Genomic DNA, 22653 nt, shown 5'->3' on the forward strand with positions numbered 1-22653 from the left:
AGGGTAGTATAAGTATGTATCAGTGTTATCATTTGTGTTTTGAGAGTTAGCCAATGGAGATGCGTGTACCCACGTGTGTGACCTTATGACATCTTATGACATCAACATTCATTCACAGTATTGCCCCCTGAGACTTTCTCCTGGTTGGAGTACAGTAGTGGAGACTTTTTGAAATTTGTGTTACACTAAAGAGTTATATTTTCTTATCAATTTTATCTCGAACAAAAACAATTGTACATCAAAACAAACACTGGTTGTCCATGTTACAGATGGAGAGCAGAAGTGGGAACAGATTCTCCTAAACACTGAAATAATGATTATGATGACGATGATGGTGATGATGAAGAAGAAGAAATGTATCAGAAGTTAATGAATAAGAATGAATACAGTGGCAGCTCATAAAACATTGTTATGCGAGGGCTAAAACTTAAGTTATTATATGACTGATCGGAATTCAGCTGGCGCTGTGAATCAGGTCTCAATACAGCTCAGATGAAAAGAGCACTCAGCGCGCAGAGCTGAGAGTTCCTGGGTTCGATTTCTAGTGCCGGAACAAATTTTACTCCAATAATAGCTACCTCAATCATGAAACATGGAATAGAAGAACAAAAATACTTTTGCTCAAACAGTTTGAAAACTCAAATAAAATCCCAGCTTTCTGGTGAAACATGCTGGGATAATCTGCTTCTTTGTTTAGAAATATATTTGAAGATTTGCAAACAGTTGTTAGATATTCACTTAGAGATACTGTTTATGAAAAAGTTACAGAAGAAGCAAAATGATTTAAACGAAAAAAGTGTGACTCTCATACAAGGGTGGAATACATTCAGAATGAGCCTGTAATTGCTAACTGTGTTTCTGCAGGCAGAACTTCATATTTTGTATCTGATATTGTACAGAATCTAAAAAAAGACTGCAGTTTACAATTCATCAAAAAAGTATTGAGGCTAAGATGAAGTGTGGTTGTAAAGTGCGAAGTTTTGTAAAATGCACTGTAAATTCTGTAAGCAACGAACGTATCTCTTTTAGTTATGTACGAAATAAATTAAGAAACTGCTTAGTTTTAGTAACAACTACTAAGACTGTTGCATGCTACAAACTATTAAATAAAATGCTTGCAGGAACTTGATTGGTAGGAACTCACTGAAAACGAATGTCAAATACAAATGTGTGAATTCCATTACCGTATTTACTCACAAATAAGGCTCTCCCCTCTAATTTTTTGCAGAGTGAAAAAAAGAATATATTGAGTTGTATATTGGAGAAATATTATTGTTACACCATAGGCAACAATTCTGTGCTATAAGAAGGTGCATTTTTTATATCTTTTGAAAGAATGAATGTTAACTCACCCTGCTCTGTTCCTAAGACTCATTTCTAGCCAGTTCCTTGCTTGGAACTGTCCCTAAAAGTAACTACATTCCAAAATAACAGTGTTGTTGTGAGCTAGTACGAAATACTTTCTGTTACAAAATACTCGTTTCAATTTGGAACTACATTATGATAAGACCTGTTCCACAGGACGGAACATGTTTGGCACTACTTGAGGAAGCAGAAGTGGGAATTTTTTCGTCGCACTGAAAGAAATGTTAGAAACTAAAATAAAACATGAATAGTGAAGATATGAGGAGCTTCTTTGAAAAATGTACAAATTATCTTGAAACTGATGTCACTGAGTATAGGATTCTATTAAACAATTAAGTTATTAACATAATGTCTGTATTACAGTACCTATAGTAACTGCACTGTGAATTTCATGAAGGGAGATTAAAATATACACGTTATGTTTTATTTACAGTATAGGCAGTGGCGGCCCGTGGGTATTGAATTAAGGGGGGCTGCACACAAAATAAACCAAGCAACTTACTGTATTTAAAGATTAGTTCCATGCGCCTTGTCTTGTAGGTTGCAAACTTTTGAATCATCTTCTTATTAAAATCCGATATGTCGTTTAACATAGTCCTTACAATGGAAAACATAGCCAATGCGGTCAGTCTCTCTTCTCTCATCGTATTTCTGAGATAGGATTTTACTCTCTTCAAACACGAAAAGCAACGTTCTGGTTCGGAAGTTGTCATTGGTATGGTGATAGCTATGCGTAGTAGTGTCACAACTTCTGAAAATGAGGCCTGCAAGTTCTCAGAAGAAACTGCAAGAGCTTGACTGCGTCACTGATATATCTGAATTCTTGTTTCTGATACAACACAGTGAGTTCCGTTTTTAGTTTGTCTTTATCGAGCATTGGGAAAAGAGAAGAGAAGGTAATATCAGATGATCTAATCGGGTGTTAGCCTTTGTGATAATGAGGTCACACACTTCCTTGGCTGCCACAACCCTTGTCTGAATCCCTTTGATCTTACGACGCCTTTTTAGGATTTTCATTTTCACAGATCCCGCTGCTCAGCATTACTGTGTACTGTTCCGTATTGTCTGTATGGCATTAACAAAGCTTGGTATGCAGAGTCGGCCTCAGTAGCATAGTCGGTTGCGGGTTCGATCCCGGCCCAAGTCAATGGCATTTAAGTGTGTTTAAATGAGACAGGCTCGTGTCAGTAGATTTACTGGCATTTAAAAGAATCCTGCGGGACAAAATTTCGCCACACCGGCGACGCTGATATAACCTCTGCAGTTGCGAGTGTCGTTAAATAAACCATAATTTAATTTTTTTATATGCAGATTTGAACCTTAGAAATATCTAACTGGCGATGTTGTAGTTGGTTGTATAATATATCTACATGATGCATCAATAAATGAAAAAAAAACTGAGCCAGGAATTGAATTCAGGATCTTCAAGAGAACGCACCAGGGCGCTTGCCTCATTTACTGTGATGTTGTTAGAAGTTTCAGATTCCATTATGGTTTGAAAACATTCTAGCAATGACTCCTTCTTCTCATTAACAACATTTATTGTTCTTATTTAAAGCTCCATCTTGTTGCCCCAGCTGATGGAATTGTCTTTCAAACACATCAATTTAATATAGACTGTGTGGAGATCAAGAGAAGAAAGCAGGGATACTGGATACATTAGCAAAAAATATGCGAGCTTTGTAGGCTATTTTGTTTAGTGGCTCTTTCCATTATGAGATTCAACTGATGGGCATTTAATTTCACATTTCTCCTAATTTTTTATATGCAGATTTGAACCTTAGAAATATCTAACTGGCGATATTGTAGTTGGTTTTATAATATATCTACATGATGCATCAATAAATAAAAAAAAAAACTGAGCCAAAAATTGAATTCAGGATCTTCAAGAATATGCACCAGGGCGCTTGCCTCATTTATTGTGATATTGTTAGATGTTTCAGATTCCATTATGGTTTGAAAACATTCTAGCAATGACTCCTTCTTCTCATTAACAACATTTATTGTTCTTATTTAAAACTCCATCTTGTTGCCCCAGCTGATGGAATTGTCTTTCAAACACATAAATTTAATATAGACTGTGTGGAGATCAAGAGAAGAAAGCAGGGATACTGGATACATTAGCAAAAAATATGCGAGCTTTGTAGGTTGTTTTGTTTAGCGGCTCTTTCCATTATGAGATTCAACTGATGGGCACTTAATTTCACATTTCTCCTGAATTGTTAAGGTACTGAACTGAATAGACTGTAAATATTGTACAGAATTAAACACTGTCGCACTTGTTATACTCACAACATTAAAGAAAATGTATTTAAAACTGCGCGCTACTGACAAACTGCTGCAAATTTTGCAGCGCCTGGAAACTCTGGATTCTTGGCAAGGGGCTAGCAGGGGAAGGGTAAAACTAACGCGCAAAGCTTCCGAGATGAGACTGGCAGCTCCAGGGGAGGAAGTGGCTTCACCCTATACTCCTTGTCTCTGGTTTCGCTCTGGCAGCACCAGGGGAGGAAGTGACTTCACTAACGATTGTGTGCATGTCAATGAGAGCGACATTTTTTTTTTAATTCGAGCCGCTAAATAGAGACTGTATAATAAATGTATTTCACAATATAAAACGAGACAAGAACCACAAATGTCTGGGGGTGCTGCAGCTTCGCTTCCATTTTTAGTTTCATTACCAATTCTTGAAATTAAACTAAATTCTGTTCAAACATGACTGTATTGTTGAAGATTTTTTACAAAAATTACAAAAGTTGTAAATTTTTCTATTTCATTACAATGAGACTATTACTCTTCATGACGGTATTATGAATTTTAGCACGGCCGACATGATTATAGCTTTTTATTTACTAATTTTTGGAGAAATTGAACACCACTGTGAACTTGAGCTCGGCAGAAGAGAAAAAATAGGTTAGATTTTATTTATCATTTATCATTGGGATCCACTTCAATTTCGTGACCAATTTACAATAATTTAAAATTACATTAACTTTCCTGCTTCCAACAAATCTGATCTACGAATTTAGTTTGGCATTAGAAAACATTTCTTTTTCACGAATTCACATCTTAGCTCATTATGACATACTGCATCACATGGCATACAGGGAAGTATGTGGCCATTTAGTGTCCTAAATACCACTGTTGGATATACTGGTTGTACATGCATGTTTCAAAACACACTGTTACATTACATATTAGTAGTACGTACCTGTTCCAAAATACTACTGTTCCAGGATACCACAGTGCATCTGTATGGTTATATATGGTACCAACGAGTTTAATACTAATAGTAATATAACTCGTTGTATGGTACTATTATTTCGGAACTGTTATTTGGAACCTAGTATTTCCAAGAAAATGAAACAATTGGAACTGTTACGAGAAAATAACAATTTTTTCCATCTCTAGTAGGTATATTAATTTGTAACAAACTATACCATACTTTCTACGATTAATTATATGTAATTTGGAAGTTACAGTGTATTAAATACGCAAGTATAAGCCTTCGATTCTGAGCGTGATTTTACGTACTAATTCTATTCTTAAATATCATTTTGCCATTTTGGCCACTTCATTGATCAGAATTAAATTTGATAAGTTCAGTTAAAAGCAGTTAAAACATGTAAATGTCTTAATACATATAACATATTAATTAATAATTATACTACAAGGCAAGGAACAGGACAGATGTAAATGAGTTAACAAAACTAAGATAATAATACATGTTGATAAGTTGTATGTAGCAATGGCAAGGAATCTATCGAACAATTAAATATTATTAAACAATGGAGTATGGACAAACGCAACCAAGCTTTGTATATGTTGTGCTGTTTTCCGAGTTATGGACAGTGAAAAAAAGGGAAATAAAAGCAGAATCTTAGCAAATTAAGGTGAATTTTCGTCTTGTTATTTTCTAATGCCAGGTGCTTGACAATAAAGTCATTTGACCTCTTGCACTCCAATATTTTTCAAAGATAGAATTTTCGTCTTGTTGAAGGAGTTATAAGAGCAATGTAATGGCCATAAATTTACACAACCACACATTTTTCCAGTACACGATACAATAAATCAGTAGGCCCTATACAGAAAGTTGGAAACACCATATAGACATAATGGACTGAAATCATGTTCTTAAACGTATTTAAAATTATAAAACAAAAGGAAGAAGAAATGTTTTCCTTCTAAGAAGAGATGAGATTGATGAAGTCATAACAGATTTCCTTTACAAACACTGACAACGACGACGACGATGATGATGATGATGATGATGATGAGGAGGAGGATGAACAACACATTGCAACCCATAATAAATGTTGTCATTAAGTGTGTTATAAAACAATAAAAAAACGTTTATTTGCGGGTTTGCAGTAGTCTAAATTCCAATTTATATTTCTGTTTTTTTAAATGTTTATATAAACTTAAAAATTTCTTACAAACTAAAAACTGTACAATCAAGTACTACCAAAATTTTTAAAACACTTCAATTTATTATCTTACTGTGCTTGTCTATAAATTTCTACTTCTTTTGTTAGAGATATCTATTGTTTCACGAGACGTGGTTCTACAGAGACATCTGTCCACAAAGTAGATAAACTTTGTGAGCGAGAAATAAGCTGACCAGTAAATTTTTCCTGGACTCTTCTCATTTAGGAACCATATTAATTAAATACTTAATTCTTATGCTTATGGACTCTAGTAGTCTCTTACTCAACTTAATTGTTTTCTTGTGTTTCTGACGTACTTATATTAATTATCCAATACTGCAGCAATGATGGAGTAGGCTACTGCCAAAAATAGAACCAAGAAGTACTAAAGATAACATTTACATTATTTTAATTAGTTTCAAATTTAATGAATGCTGTCTATTACCAATGGAGGGTAATGTGCCACTATAATTTTGTTATACAAATCATACATTCAATCTGACTTTTTGCAGATGAATCTTGTGCATTTCATTACTGTTGTACATTCCGGCCTTTCTTCTCCAAATAAAACAAAGATCAATTAAACAACATAACACAAGTTAAATTTTTTATTTACGATCATGAATATCAAAAACTTTATCCTACAGAGTGGACAGCCTATGAGTTGTATCAGACAAAAACCCTCACTTTACAATATCAGAATGTCATATCTGTTAGTGCAAGTAACGTCACTCAAAAGCAGCAGCTCTCAATATGAATGAAGCTATTTAGCCAAATTGAAAGAAAAAGATGATATCAAGTTATATTAATAATTCAGGTACGTTTCTTTTGGCAGATCTTAAATGCAATGTAATACTGTTTACTATGCTGAAAACTTTGGCGATTTAAATGCCAAAATATTGGTACCATGAAAATACTTTAAATTTTGGGCAGACTTTACTTTACACCCTGTACTATAATTATTGCTGTATTTTCATAGTGGAACTATGTATAAAGAATATGGAAGAACTTATGCTGAACTTATTTTTATTTGATGTTTATTCTTATGTGATAATTACGAATGAATGAAATGAAATGATCCAAAATCAAAATTAAAGAGAGGCACTAACTCAAAAAGAACGTATATTTTCGGAATATATATTTACACGATTTTTTATTGACTTAAAGATATGTTCTATAAATAGAATAAGCCCTTTTATTTAGTAAAATACTGTATGTCGGTTATTTTAATCCAAAGCATTTATATACTACAGTGTGTGTGTTTGTGTGTGAGACTTAATTGCTAAGTTTACTTACTGGATCAAGTCCATGAGTATCTTTCAGTAACTGTCACGTCTGTGGACACAACATAGTGGCACCGTAACTCTACATATCCATTTAACTTTAAGGAAGATGATAAATGGGGGTGGAATAGCAGGGAAAATAGAAGTATTCCAAGAAAATCTGCTCCAACACAGCCTTTGTCCATCAAAACTACTATCTGGAATCTAGGATTTGAACTCTTATTTCTGGTGTGGAAATGTAATGCCCTAGTCATCCAGCTAATGGTGCATCAATTTACATAATAAATTAAATTATGTATTTATAACAATAAAATGCATAACGAAAGAATTATTGTGATAATGCAATAAGATAAAGAATGCGATTTCAAAAGTATTTATATCTTTTCATCATTGACTGTTTTTCAGGTGTTTTTAAAGGGGTGTGTTTGCTTCATATATTTTGTTTTCACTATTCAAAACTGACAAATTAAAAGAGAATGAAGGAAGAAATAAAAATATACTTTAAAGAAAACAGTTATCTGCGGAAACTTTTACGTAAGTTCTGAATAACTAAGATTTAACACAAATGATTGTAGAAATGAACGACAGAACAGAGTCTAAAATGTCGATTAGTTCTTTATTTCAGATGTTTTCTCACAGACCTTGTCTTTTTGCTAGTTGTGCTGCAATGACAAGTTTGTCTACTCTTTTACCTTTTCAAAATCATTTGCCTTCTGACATCCCAATTCAAAGCTGTCAGATGTTTTCCTTCTTTCATGAAACTTCCTATGTTGGCTGGTGGTTTCGTTCATAGTGTTGGTTGTTTTACAGGAAGTAGTCGAATATACAAGCTAATTCCTATTTGGTATAAAAGTTCGTTAAGACAGGTATGTCCTATTCCTAATCTCAATATTGTTACAGGTTCTTTTTCTAGTCCTTTGATATAGATTTCACTTCGATAATTATTGCAATGTGGAACATTTTCCCCTCAAGAGTTATATATATTACATTTACTGTTTGATATTGTTCTTCAGAGATATTTGATACATGTTAATTTGGTATTGGTCACTTTCTTTACCCTAGTTGTTCTTTACCATTGGCCTGCAATTTCATTTATATTAAGTTCTTTATGAATATGAAATGAAACCTATTGGAAACATAGTGTTGCTTTATATTTTATTTAGTGTGTTCATCATATAATTTCTATTATTGTTCTGGACTGAGCATTTAGGTTTAACGTTTTTGCGTGAATGGCAACTTCAGAAACAGCGAAGAACACAATATCAGTATTACGAAAAAGATGTTATCTGTGGAGACGTTGAGTGAGAGAGAATCATAGTACTTCATTTTGACAACAGATCAGTTACATACTGATCTTATACATTTACCAATTGATGCAGACTATTGCAGTATGAAATAAAACTCTCACAGAAACAATAACAGGTACATACCGTGAATACAAAAATAAAGTAAAAATCTCAACAGAGGAAGGTGCTGAATAGCTACGGAATAAAAAAAAATATTGCATTGAAAGTACTGAATCAATAAGACAGTTTAGATCAAAGTTTATTCTCACTAGCAACTTTACCGAGGTAGTGAGTGTGGTGATGTGACGTGGGGTGGATGAGTAGGCCAGGTTCTGACCCAGGCAGTTGCAACAAGAGCGGTCGCTATTTGTTGGGGTCAGCTGCATTTGATCTTCTCCGATGTTTGGTTGCTACGGAAGCAGGAGAAACTGTTGGTTTCTGTTGCTGCTGTTGTGTTTGCTGATTCAAGCACAGCTGCTGGAACTGTGCCTGCTTCTGCAGCGCCAACTGAAACTGCAGAACAATTGTACATCACAAATAACACAGAAAGACCACGTGATCACAATCAGCATGATCAAAAGCACAAAATCTAAATCTCTTCAATAAATAAAATTACTGATTAACTTTACAACTTCTTTACTGTGTTAATGTTTTAGGAAATTACCTGGCTGACTAGTTTCGAAGTGTTATCCTTCACTGTCCAAAGCCAAAGCCTATACCCTTTTCGCTGTAAGAAAAATCCTAATGTAAACACAAGCACATGACTGTCATATGCGTGACTGGCTCCCAGTTGAAACACTCATATGATGCAGGAAAATATAGTTCCATATTTGGAAATCATAACCATGTATTATTTGAAAATAAATAATTGAATTTTAGTTCTTAAATATGATGAAACATATAACTTCATTCATATGTAAAATGCTACATAAAAGAATAGCTACTTTTATATTTCATTATTTATGTTGCGAGTGGATGAATACTAAGATTAATACCAAGGTAGTCTGTTCTTGTAATAAGCTGGTGCCACTTGAGCTTATTCTTGTAAGCACATGTTAACGTGTTAGTGTGGATTCTGCATACTCAAAGTGTGTGGTTACCAAACATAAGAGTGGAAACATTCTCAAAAGTGGAGAGAAAGAAATAATGTTGAATGTATGTAGTAAGTTCCAATTAATAAATTATAAAGTAACAGTTTCCTAAGCAAACCAGTCCCTAGTAGTGAGGTTAGGTCTACTTTGACGAGTAACAGAAAATGTTTAACATGAAACAGAATGTACAGGAGTGGGCGGGATCACTAACTGAGAATCTCTGGCGCCAAACGGCGGCCAATCAAGCCTCACTTCAGTCACATGCCATTGTTTACTGTAGGATTATTTTTACAACGAAAAGATTATACGTTTTCGACAATGAATGATAACACTTCGAAAATAGTCAGCCAGGTAATTTCCTAAAAAGTTAACACAGTAAAGAAGTTGTAAAGTTAAACAGTGATTATAAAAGTGTTAAAAGTGTATATAGAACAATGAAAAATAAAATTATTTGATATGAAATCAAATCCCAACATTATTTATGAAAATGTTATTCTAGGTAACTTGTTCTCTATTTCGAGTCAAAATGAAATATTCAAATTTGTAAAAGTAACAAAATTATTAATTTCAATTCCATAATTCAGGATGTAATAGTCCATATTTGGTAAATTTTATCCTAAATTTGCCAGTAAAATACTTGTAATCGCAACACAAATTATTAATATTTTCTAAGCTGTAATTCATTTGTCATCTTTATCTACAATAATTGACGTCAAATGTGAGAAACTATTAGTAATAGCTTCACCAATATAATCCAAGTGGTGCATATAGAGCATACATGGGCACGATTTTCGGTTACGTGAGGCACTCGATTTGAAATAGTTTGTTTACTAGGAGAGGAGACTACAGAGTAGGATGGGAAATATAAACTGCTGTGACCTGCGTCACCTTATCATAATTGCTAAGGCGGTCAGTGACGAACTATTAGGAAAGAGCTTGGTTAATGTGAGAGACTCGAAAACTTTTATTCAATTTGGCAAATTAATTCGGCAGCTAACCTCTTTACTATTTCTCCATCATTGAATTGATTTAAATCACAGGCGAGAAATTGCGTAACTAGCCAATAATATTCCATCATATTGTCTACGTTTATTTTCTTGAATATTCTGGCGTTTTTCAAGATTTGCACGTTCTCGACCTAAAATAATTTCAGAAAATCATATTTCGTTTTTCTACGCACATTTGATATTTTTTTTTTTATAAATTTCTTTTCGAAATAATACGTACAAACAACATTTAATTCCTTGTACCTTTTAATGCAGCATATTTAAGGTATAATGTCGTATTTAGTATACTATGCAAATGTTAAGATCATAAATTTTCTTCGGAATAGTACGAAAAATGACATTTAATTTGTCTTACCTTCTAATTCAGCATGTTCTTTATGACATAAGGAGTAATGTCGTTGTATATTAAATTTATTAATGCCTAATAGGATTTTCGAGCATAACATACATCGTATGTTCTCCCCTTCTAAACAGCAAAAAAAACTCTTCCTCCCATTTCTCATGAAATAATTGTTTTCTAATGCGTACACACTGCTTTGATAATGCCATTATGCCACCACTGATATTGCTTATGAAACTGATACAGAACCTGCCCACGCCTAGGAGCTGTGTGTGGGAGAAACAGGGACTGTGAAGATGATGTCACTCAGAGCGATATGCTCTGTGAAGGTCAATGAGGCATTATTTCTCAAGTGAGGCACGATGCCCATCCATGATATAGAGTGTTAGTTGGGAGATCTAAGGGAAAAATACCTTTGGGGAGGCCAACACATAGATGGGAGGATAGTATTAAAATGGATTTAAGGAAGGTGGGTTATGATGCTAGGGATTGGATTAATCTTGCTCAGGATAGGGACTGTTGGTGGGCTTATGTGAGGGCGGCAAAGAACCTCCAGGTTCTCTAAAAGCCGTAAGTAAAAGTAAGTAAGGTTGGGTAAAATAAGATGCCATGAAATAAGCTGAGAAAATGCACAGTAATATGAAGTGAGGTGAAGTAATATTAGGTCGTACAGTGTAAGAAAGTACAGAAAGTTGTAGTGAAGTTATAATGGGGTTCACATAAGATTAGTTCCTATAAAGCTAAAATAGCTGTCTTTTCAATGTTGTCAATGTCCCTTCAATGTTGACAATTGACAACTTGAAATCACCATATCAGGTAATACGGCAATGTTACATACTGAAATAATAATAATAAATATCATTTATTTATTTATGATTGTTTGTTCGGCCTGGGGGCCATCTTGAAAACCGTGGTCTTCGCATCTTCTGTTGTTTTCATTCCCTGTGGGAGTGCGTTTGTGCAGTGTAGTGTGGAGTCGAATAGTGTGTGTGTATATATATTTTATATTCCTCAGTGATATAGCGTTAAAAGTTGTGTAATCAAGATATATAGTAAATGATTCATGAGACCTAACCTAAAAGTTTATTTTGTTTGACTACATGAAATGATTAGTACAAAATCTAAAAACCGAACATTTATACTGTTTATTTATTAATTATTACTGTATTAATTATTAAAATTAATATTATTCATTATTAATTATGTTCAAATTTCAAGTAACACTCACTAATAACTTCTGTTTTATGAACACTGACAGCTTCTTCAAAGGCAAATAATACTGTAACATAACAATTAGAAAGTAACTTCCATGCCAGTTGTAGTATTTGTACCGAAATTCGAAACAAAGTTGGCAAAAAAAATTCAACCTGACAACTAGAAAATCACTATAATCCACTAGCATATGTAGGAAATGGTTAGGTTTCACCCTTAAGGTACAAAGATAAGAAGGTAACATAAGATAAGGTGAGGTAAAATGTTGGCTACTAAGATAACATAAACGTAAGATAAGATTGGTAATGTTAGTTGATGGGTAAGGTAGATGGTGCTTGGTATTAAGTTTTCATTGGATACTCCTCTTCCCCCTACCAACATTCCATTATTCACCATCATCATCATGTGGTGCTATACATATACTGAGTGGAATCCCTATGATGTCAAAAAGAATTACAGCTTTCATGCATTCCTCATAGTTATGGATGCTTGGGTGAATGATGCAAAGTAAAGTATCCAACTTTGAATAAAAGAAGTTGAGGTGAGATGACGTAACATAAGGTTAGATAAGGTAAAATGAAGTGAGTTAAAACAAACAGTTTTATTAACACTGTCCCTGCCAGAAATCACAAAGCATCAGTCTTAGTACCCTTGTTGAAAATCCACTATAGCTGGGCATGGATTCCAACGGATGAAATGAAATGACCAAAAACTTAAAATTCTTGTTGGTACAAAAGGATTTATTTGCTAAATAATAAAATAAACAAATTTGACAGGTAATACTTGTATATTTTAATAAACACACACAAACCTGCTGTTGTGCTGTAAGTTGGTTCCCTGTAGCCGTTAAAGATGCAGCAGTGAGCTGGGCTGAACCTGTCATCACAATATCAGTCTTTTATTAGAATAATTATACGTAACGTAATTTTAATTTGCTTTATTATTGTGGCCAATTTGTTCAATGATGGAAACATACTCATCTCTTGAATAGATAAGAGAATGGATAATTATGTTGTTCTAGAAGATCATACTATTTACATAATCTTTCAAATATAAAATTATCGATATGCAGATGACAAATATGACTGCCGTATAATAGTATCTTATGCTTCTATTTTTTTATGATATATTTCCGTCATACCTTCTTTTTTTCTTCATCTTCATATTTTATAATATTATTAGTAACTAATTTAACAATGACATTTCATTCAAATTCCTACCTTTTCCCTTAAGCAATATTTCTCCTCCACCTTTCCAGAATGACGTCAGGAGCAAGACCTCCCTAAGTATTCTAGGAGGACTTGTTAGAAGTTAGAAAATAAAATGTAATTGGAAAGGCAAGTAATTCACAGCTATTGTCAACAATACATTCAAGCATGATATCTCTGATTATACCAAGGCTGGAGGACTTGTTAGGAGTAAGGACATACTTCAGCAGGAATTATGATAACGTGATAACATGGCCACTTTAAAAAATGCATGGCACAACCCTATATGAAGCATAGTTTCCTGGATTACAAGAAATCAGAGGACCACACGAGTCAATTGATATTTATAGTCGAAAAAAGATAAAACCATTATCATTGTTAACAATGTATCTAGTATGTTATTTTACGACGCTTTATCAACATCTTAGGTTATTTAGCGTCTGAATGACATGAAGGTGATAATGCCGGTGAAATGAGTCCGGGGTCAAACACCGAAAGTTACCCAGCATTTGCTCATATTGGGTTGAGGGAAAACCCGGGAAAAAACCTCAACCAGGTAACTTGCCCCGACTGGGAATCGAACCCGGGCCACCTGGTTTCGCAGCCAGACGCGCTGACTGTTACTCCACAGGTGTGGACATTAACAATGTATTACTCTATACATTTCAAGTAATTGGCTCAGTTGGTAGAGCAACTGGATACGAATTGAAAGATCCGAGGTTCAATCCTGGGTAGTTGCGGTATTTTTTTTGTTGTCAAAACTTCCGGAATTACTTGGGCTCCACTCAACCTTGTGTCAAATTCAGTACCACATCTTTTCCAGGGGTAAAAGGTGATCAGAGTATGATACCGACCATACCATCTCATTCTAGTGTCTTCATAAAAACATGGAGTTCTACTTGCATGCACCCCAATGAGAACAGTAGCATAGTATTTTTAAACATATTATTTACAAATAATTTGCATGCAGTTAAATTTAATGTGTTCCCTAGCAGAAAAAAAAAAAATTCTATAAGATAAACTCATCCATTTCATAAGCTATTGATAAATATTTGAGTTTGCATAAATCGGCTATTAGATATACCCAAGAAAGAAGATGAATAAAAGCCTATAACATAACAGATCTCATTACCTGTGGCTGGGGGAGCCATCTTGAGAGTCTGTCTCTGAGTGCTGAGAATTCCTCTCGCAGCCAGTGTCTGCTTATTTGCTGGTGTCACAAGGCCCCGTGGCCTCTGTAATGTTCCTACCAGCTGGATTGACTGCCCACTGCCCTGTACACACATTTCAAAAACTTTCTTCATGTCTACTCAACTTTAAAACATGCACATGACTTGATCCATTCTATGGTTTTGCACAGTCTTAATCATATCAATTTTTAAGAAATCACTTTATCTACAGCAACACTAATAACAATACAAACCCATGCAGGCAAACGAAGGTTAGTTTCCAATGAATAATATTTGTAAGTGAACATCAACAAGAATGAAATATATTGAAATATAATTTATTATATATACTATATTATATGATGATACAAAAGGAGGAGCAAATAATTTCGAGGGAAAAATTGTTCCGGGGCTGGGTATCGAACCCGGGACCTTTGGTTAAACGTACCAACGCTCTCCCAACTGAGCTACCCAGGAACTCTATCAGACACCGATCCAATTTTTCCCTCTATATCCACAGACCTCAAAGTGGGCTGACAACCGTCAGGCAACCAACAATGAGTGCACACTAACTCTGTGTGACTTAAATTGTGGTTTTCTGTTAACGAACAGTGACGTGTATTATGCAAATCAAGCTTTCAGGTATAACTCCCTGTAAAGTTGATTTGAATAATTTCGAGGGAAAAATTGTTCTGGAGCCGGGTATAGAACCCAGGACCTTTGGTTAAATGTACCAATGCTCTCCCAACTGAGCTACCCGGGAACTCTACCAGACACTGATCCAATTACAGGGAGTTATACCTGAAAGCTTGATTTGCATAATACACGTCACTGTTCGTTAACAGAAAACCACAATTTAAGTCACATAGAGTTAGTGTGCACTCAATGTTGGTTGCTTGACGGTTGTCAGCCCACTTTGAGGTCTGTGGATATAGAGGGAAAAATTGGATCGGTGTCTGGTAGAGTTCCCAGGTAGCTCAGTTGGGAGAGCATTGGTACGTTTAACCAAAGGTCCCGGGTTCGATACCAGGCCCCGGAACAATTTTTCCCTCGAAATTATTCAAATCAACTTTACAGGGAGTTATACCTGAAAGCTTGATTTGCAAAAGGAGGAGCGTTGTCGGCACCGTGAATTGGATCCCAGTATAGCTCAGCTGGAAAGAGCGCTCAGCGCACAGAGCTGAGAGGTCCTGGGTTCGATTCCTGGTGCCAGAACGAATTTTTCTCCAATAATAGGTATCTACAGTATGACTATTTATAGCCATTGATCATTCAATGTGGACGGTGAAGCCTCATATATGAATATAAGCATATAATTTATTTATTTATCTATCTAATTTAGTGAAACACAACATTAAATTAGCCACCATCTTACTATATCTGGAATACTGTTCATTAATAAACCATAAAAGAATTAAAATCATCAGTACCAGTTGCAGAAGACACAGCCCTGCAGTATGTATTGACTACACCCCAACTCTGGCTACTAGCAACAGGCATCTATAATGAACACCGATCAAAATACCCCTCATTTCTCATGAAAAACAAGACCTGTAAAGACTACAATGGACTTTAGTGGACGTTATGTTGTCAGCAAACAGCTAGATACATTAAGAAGATTGATTGATTACTATATCTGGAGAGAAGATGAGTCAAGAAAGTGCCCATATTTATGAAAAATAAACCAGAAATATTTTATAATACCTTCAACAACAAAACTGATACTTTTGACACTTCAAATCCTTCCAACTCAATAATAAAGTTTTATATTCTCTCCTTTATTATTACAACTAGCGAGCTTGTCCAGAACTCGCATATCTAGTAGTCAATAACTGAAAACAGCACTGAAACAAAACGCTGATAGAGATGAAAACGAAACTATAGCTTGTCTAACAAAAGAATGCAGATGACAGAACCAAGAACTACTGTCTATCCAAAAAATTAACTGTCCTTAATGTAAACACTGATCGAAGTACTCAGGATGGAAAAGAAGAAAGAGTTCTATACTATTAATTTTTTTGGGGAATATATGAATTGTTATTTCACAACTTATGTCAAAGGCGTGGCATATCTTTACTGTTTCTTAAAATGATATACAATGCCTCATATAATGTGAAATTCTCCATAAAAGTGATTTGTATTATTGACAAACGAAAGATTGTTATGGCATTGCATAACAAATATGGTGGCAAATAATATTGCATCTATCAAATTGGCAATTGTAAAAATTTATGAACAGCTGAGATATTTTGTTTAATGTGTATGTCGTTAATTCTTTATTTGGATGTAGTAATTCATACCACGAACAGAGATGTATAAATGCGAAAAATATGTTTGAAATAACTAAGCTGAAACATAACAAGTTGGAGTAGGGTTAGTCAAACTTGTATACAGAGTAACACATATGTGCTTATGTTAAGAGCAAGTCTTACATTGAATGAACTATAATTACTGTTCAAAAGACAAAGTAATAAAATGCTAGTAACATATGCTGCAATACCTAATCCTAAATTAAACAAAATATAGCATCATACTTATAATGCAGTTAAATCAGTATTTGTTAAAAGGGTGGAAGTCCAAAAATACAAATTTTACAGGAGAGACAAAAAACTGTCCAAGACATTCGCACTTTTAACACAAATTATAAAATGTTATGTTGAATTTTAACCATTTTTACTGTTTTTCTTTTTAAGTTCTTTTAACATAAATTGATGCATTTCAATACAAAAATTAATTTTGAAAAAAAAAAAAAAATCTAACAAATAGCGATTCAGTTATTTTGGAAACATAGACTTACCTGTCCCAGAGAGACTGAGGTTGTGTGTCCAGAAGCCCGAATACTTTGGTGACTTATATTTTTGACACCGGAAACAAGCTGAGCTGTAACAACACAAATGAATGAAAACGTGAATTCGCTGAATGTCTTAACCATATCACTGAAATACCAAAACAATACCTCCAAATTAGAGTAGATTAGGTGTACTCTATTTAATTTAAGCTATTCGATAAAATTATGATACAGTGACAATAGAGCAATGCTGAATTGAATAAACTTGTGATGGACATATTCTATCGGACAATGTACTATTGGAACTAGCATGCACATGAATGAATTTAAGACAAAATCATCAAATGTCGGCTTTGTATTTAAAAAAAAAAAAAAGAGACTTTTTGGCATATGATACAAGATTGTGATTCATTACATGTAGAAAGACTTATCTGGACAGGCAACTTTCCTTGTGTATGGACAAAATGTATTAAAACTTTCGGTTGAAGATAAGTCTCCAGTAGGGTTGCCAACCCTCCCGTATTTTCCACTAATTTTTAACATTCTCTCGACTCCCGTATTTTTCTTCTTTTCGAGCATTTTTCTCCCTTATTTTTGCATAATGTAAAAAGCATTAATCTAAACATTTTATTTTGCCGTGAATGATGATTGTTGTTGTTGTTTTCTAATACCAGGCGTTTGACAATAAAGTCATTTGACCTCTTGCACTCCAATATTTTTCAAAGATATTATCATGGTCAGCCACTGAAGCACAGATTTTGAGGTGTTCCGAATCCATTTCTTAGTTTGAGTTGCACAATGGGCAGTTCTGCAATTCTATGCAGCTGTTTGGCCAAACAATCATGGCCTGTTGCCAATCTAAATGCAGCTACAGACGATTTTCGTGGTAAATCAGGAATCAACTGTGGATTATGATGCAGAGAGTTCCATTTTTTCCCTTGGGATTGTGTTATCAAATTTTGTTTGTTGAAGTCTAAGTATGTAGATTTAATAAATCTTTTCACAGAGTAATATGTAGATTTAGTAACAGGTCTGTAAGTAGCAGTGCTGCCCTTCTTTGCTAAAGCGTCCGCATTCTCGTTTCCCAGGATTCCACAATGGGATGGTATCCATTGGAATACAATTCTTTTATTGAGTGATATTAATTGAGAGAGCATTTTAGTTATTTCTGCTGTTTGAGATGAAGGTGTGTTTTTAGAGACTATTGATAGAATAGCTGCTTTGGAGTCTGACAATATAACTGCATTCTTAAATTTATTGATGTGGCATAGAAGATTCCTGAGACTTTCACTTATTGCAACGATTTCGCCATCAAAACTTTTTGTTCCATATTCAAGAGATCTATAAAGTGAAAAGAGACAGCACGTAACACCTGCACTGGCATCTTGTTCTCTGGAGATCAAGGATCCGTCGGTGTATAAATGAAGCCAGTTTTGTGGAGGGTACCTAATATTAATTGTCTCTAAAGACAATGTTGTTGTTGTTATCTAATGCCAGGCTTTGGCAACGAAGCCATTAGCGTTCTTGCTCTCCAATATTTCTCTGTGGTGGATCCATCAGGTAGAACTTCACAGGTTATGAGATGATCTTCAGTCATTTCTTCTTCAATTGTTTCATTATTTCAATGTTCACTTTTGATTTCAGTATTTCTTCTGTTAAATTTATATTATATTCTATATTTAATAGAGTTAAAGGGTTTGGTTTAATTTGTAAGGAACATTGATGACTGTATATATGATGAATTTTGTTGTTCAAGAGGTGCATTAAAATATGCAGTCATTGTAGGAGGTAATGCATTTTAATGCTCACGTATTTAAAATCAAATAATATCAATATTATGTTGTTGTTTTCTAATGCCAGGCGTTTGACAATAAAGTCATTTGACCTCTTGCACTCCAATATTTTTCAAAGATATTATCATGACCAGCCACTGAAGCACAGATTTTGAGGTGTTCCGAATCCATTTCTTGGTTTGAGTTGCACAATGGACAGTTAGGGGACTGATATATTCCAATTCTACCAATATTATAAATTTGGAAAAACTGGCTAGTTTGTTCTAAGCATACCAAGTAGTAATGCTCATAAAAAGAGGGTATTTTATCTCAAATAATTGGACAGATGTTCGAAACAGGAGATGACATATCTATTGAAATCAGAGCTGCAAACTGCAGTCGATTTTAATTATTACGCGAAACAAAATCAGTCTCAAAATACACTTTATTTAAGCCTAAGTGCCGAGGTATAGAATAAAAGTTTTTTTTTTTATGAACTGAACGGAATAATTTGCTAGTTTTCTATGCGAAATTTTGTCGATTCCTTAGTCTCCCGTATTTCCTCCAAAAAAAACTTGGCAACCCTAGTCTCCAGAATGCAGTAGCTGTTTGAATTTTTCCCACTGTAGCACTCTCCAAATTAACCAGGAGAGAAAGTGAACATAAAGACAAATGATACTGAGAGTATGTGGTCAATATTTCGTCATTATTTCGTTTTAAGCAAAATGGAAGCAAGCTATGTAAGTGCAGACAAACTATTTTCACGAATTTTTATTACTTAATTTAGGAATATATATTATATGTCTTTCTCGTGTTAAATGTTACCGTACCTGGTTAACATGTTTCGGCCTGTTATTGGCCTTCTTCAGAACTGGTTGTTGCTGGTCTTGGCAAAAAACGAGAAACACGAGAAAGACATATAATACATATTCCAAAGTGATATAGTGTTAAAAGTTGTGTAATCAAGATGTATACTTGATTTAGGTCTTCTTTTGCACTTCTTATTGCAGCAGAGAGTGGCAGCAAGTCCAATTAACGCATCTTTTTGCATGCCAATTGTTTATAACATTGTAAGTTATTACAGCAAAACTACAGAGATGCTATTTAAGGATGGCACTAAGAAATGGTGAATAAATGAATTCAGAACCAGAAAGGACTAGTATATCTCAAGTGACCGCATTTCTCGATGGGCAATATCTCCTGCACTTAAACCTACAGAGATGAATCTCTTATAAATCTTTGTGTGTATGGGGTGCTTTAAGCCTCTGAAGGTATGAACAGTTTAGAACCATATGTCTGGAACAAAGAACACCACCAAAGTAGACTGTAGTCTAGCTTCTGAAACTGATTAATAAGTCCCAGATAAAAAAATAGAAATATACAGTGTTTCTGGGCTAGTGTTACAAACTTTCAGGGATGATGGGGAAGGGCACATGTATCAATTTGAGATAAGGAACCCTGGTCCGGAAATGACCGAGTTGAAAGTTACAAGCAAAAATAGTTGTGTATAAATGGAATAATTTTATTCCTCTGTACACCTTATTTATGTGTATTTATCTGTATATCTTACACATACTGTATTCAACTGACGTTGTTTACGTTGTCTACTTACAGTATTCCATTCAGTGCCCTGTCTGAGGGATGGGGACAAGAAAATGCACTAAAACAATGCAGATGGCGTAATGTGTAACGGACATGGTCGGTCCTGATATGCACGTCTGTAGACAGCAATGTATGTGTACAAGTTGCAGTGTCCAGTCGACCAGTCCTAGTGAAATGGAGGAGTACACGAAAGCAGAATATGCAGACCTGATTTTCGAATATGGGTGAGCCAATGAGAACAGTAGACAAGTTCACAAATTGTATCGGGCCAAGTACCCAAGTAGGAGATATCCGGCCCATACTTTCCACGACTGTTCCAAAGGTTAAGGGAAGGAGGGCACATGTTGCGAAATTACAATTCTATTTCCACACAACTATTTTTGCTTAAAACTTTCGACTCAGTCATTTCCGGACCAGGGTTCCTTATCTCAAATTGATACATGTGCCCTTCCCCATCATCCCTGGAAGTTTGTAACACCAGCCCGGAAACACCCTGTATAAGTACATATAACTCAACAGGTAACAAATACGAGGTCTGTCTGGAGAGTATCCAACAATTTAATATTAAAAAAGTACGGCACCTAGGAAAAAAAAAAAAAAAAAAAAAACTATGGTTTATTTAATGACGCTTGCAACTGCAGAGGTTATATCAGTGTCGCCGATGTGCTGGAATTTTTGTCCCGCAGGAGTTCTTTTACATGCCAGTAAATCTACTGACATGAGCCTGTCGCATTTAAACACACTTAAATGTCATCGACCTCGGCCGGGATTGAACCTGCAACCTCGAGCATAGAAGGCCAGCACTATACCAACTGTGCTACCGAGGGCGACATCTAGAACAATGGCGCCTCAGTTACCTTCACAGTACTATCCTTGGGACCTCTCACACTTTATTTCAGAGTTTCTTTCACTCACTTTTTTAAACAGTCTGCAAAGTCTTCCTTCAGAATTGTCTTCAGTTACCTTGTTATGTTCTCCTTAAACTCGCTCAAGAGCTGCAATCTCCTTTATTTAATGTCTTTAATGACAATTTTTATTTTGTAAAATGCCAGAAGTCACACGGAGCCAAGTCTGGAATGTATGAAGGATGCAGACCTGAATGATGTAATGTCTAAAAAAAAAAAATGCATAAAACGTGAAGAAAGGCCAGCCATATTATGATGATAAAGTTGCCAGTCACCATTTTCCCACAACTGCTGCCATTGGCCTTCGATATAGTAGTCACTTTTATTGTCTGACCTCTAGGAACATATTCACGATGAAAAATATCTTCATGATAATAAAACGTCAACATGACCTTGGCATTACTCCGACTCTGCTACATCTTTATGGATGTAGAGACTCAGGTGACTTTTATTGGGAAAGTCACAGCTGTAGACCCACGACTGTTTCAAAAAACTCTGTGTCACTGTTAATGAATTCAAGTACTCAAGACCTGTGCAACTTCAGTATGCAATTTCTTCTGCTTCTTGTGATGAGAGTTGTGGAACAAATTTTGCTGTCAAATGTTTTATGCTAAGATCCTCCTTCAAAATCTCTGAACGAGTCTGTGGACTTCTCAGATCTTCTTCTAATTCTAGCATTGTAAATAGTCAATTTTTGTTGACTGAAGCTTGCACATGGACATTTTCGGAAGTTCTCCTTCTTAAAAGCCTTCCATAATCGAGGATCACTTTCAATAGATTTCCAGCCATCTTTGAAGTTTAAGTATCACAATTTTAACTGGGATTCATTCAATGAATCATCCCCGAAAACTCTATTCATTATTTAAATAGTTAACCACAGTTTTGCTGATCTCATTCGGTCATTGGGAATGTGACAGTGACAGAGAACACAAGCTTACTCATGCTATCTTACTGCCAAATGAGTAGCCTCATTACACACATGTGTAGCTAGGTCCCCTTTGACTGGCTGCCAAACTATGCAAAGCCGGCATGACCTGTTTGCAAAATGTTCAAAATAAATGGATACTTTCAAGACAGATACTGTATGATCATAGAATTAAAAGACATCTATTCTCCTTTAATTCAATTGTTCTACTTTCCATTTTCATGCCAAGGGTATGCAGTCTTGCGACCCCACAAAGTAATACCTTGTACATAAATA

General features: G+C 34.9%; 1 protein-coding gene across 1 annotated transcript in view; it reads right to left on the bottom strand.

Annotated features, from left to right (window-relative positions):
• Spt20 overlaps positions 1–22653 on the bottom strand; it is a 104358-nt gene that overhangs the window by 18252 nt on the left and 63453 nt on the right. The window contains exons 16-19 of the mRNA XM_069824196.1: positions 17183–17265; positions 14349–14490; positions 12820–12884; positions 8640–8871 (exon numbers count right to left, since the gene is read on the bottom strand). Coding sequence (XP_069680297.1) covers positions 8722–8871; positions 12820–12884; positions 14349–14490; positions 17183–17265 — 440 coding nt within the window. The 3' untranslated portion in view covers positions 8640–8721. The remainder of the gene's footprint in view (positions 1–8639; positions 8872–12819; positions 12885–14348; positions 14491–17182; positions 17266–22653) is intronic.

This window comes from Periplaneta americana, chromosome 4 (assembly GCF_040183065.1).
Source record: "Periplaneta americana isolate PAMFEO1 chromosome 4, P.americana_PAMFEO1_priV1, whole genome shotgun sequence".
In the NCBI taxonomy this organism is placed as follows: domain Eukaryota; kingdom Metazoa; phylum Arthropoda; class Insecta; order Blattodea; family Blattidae; genus Periplaneta; species Periplaneta americana.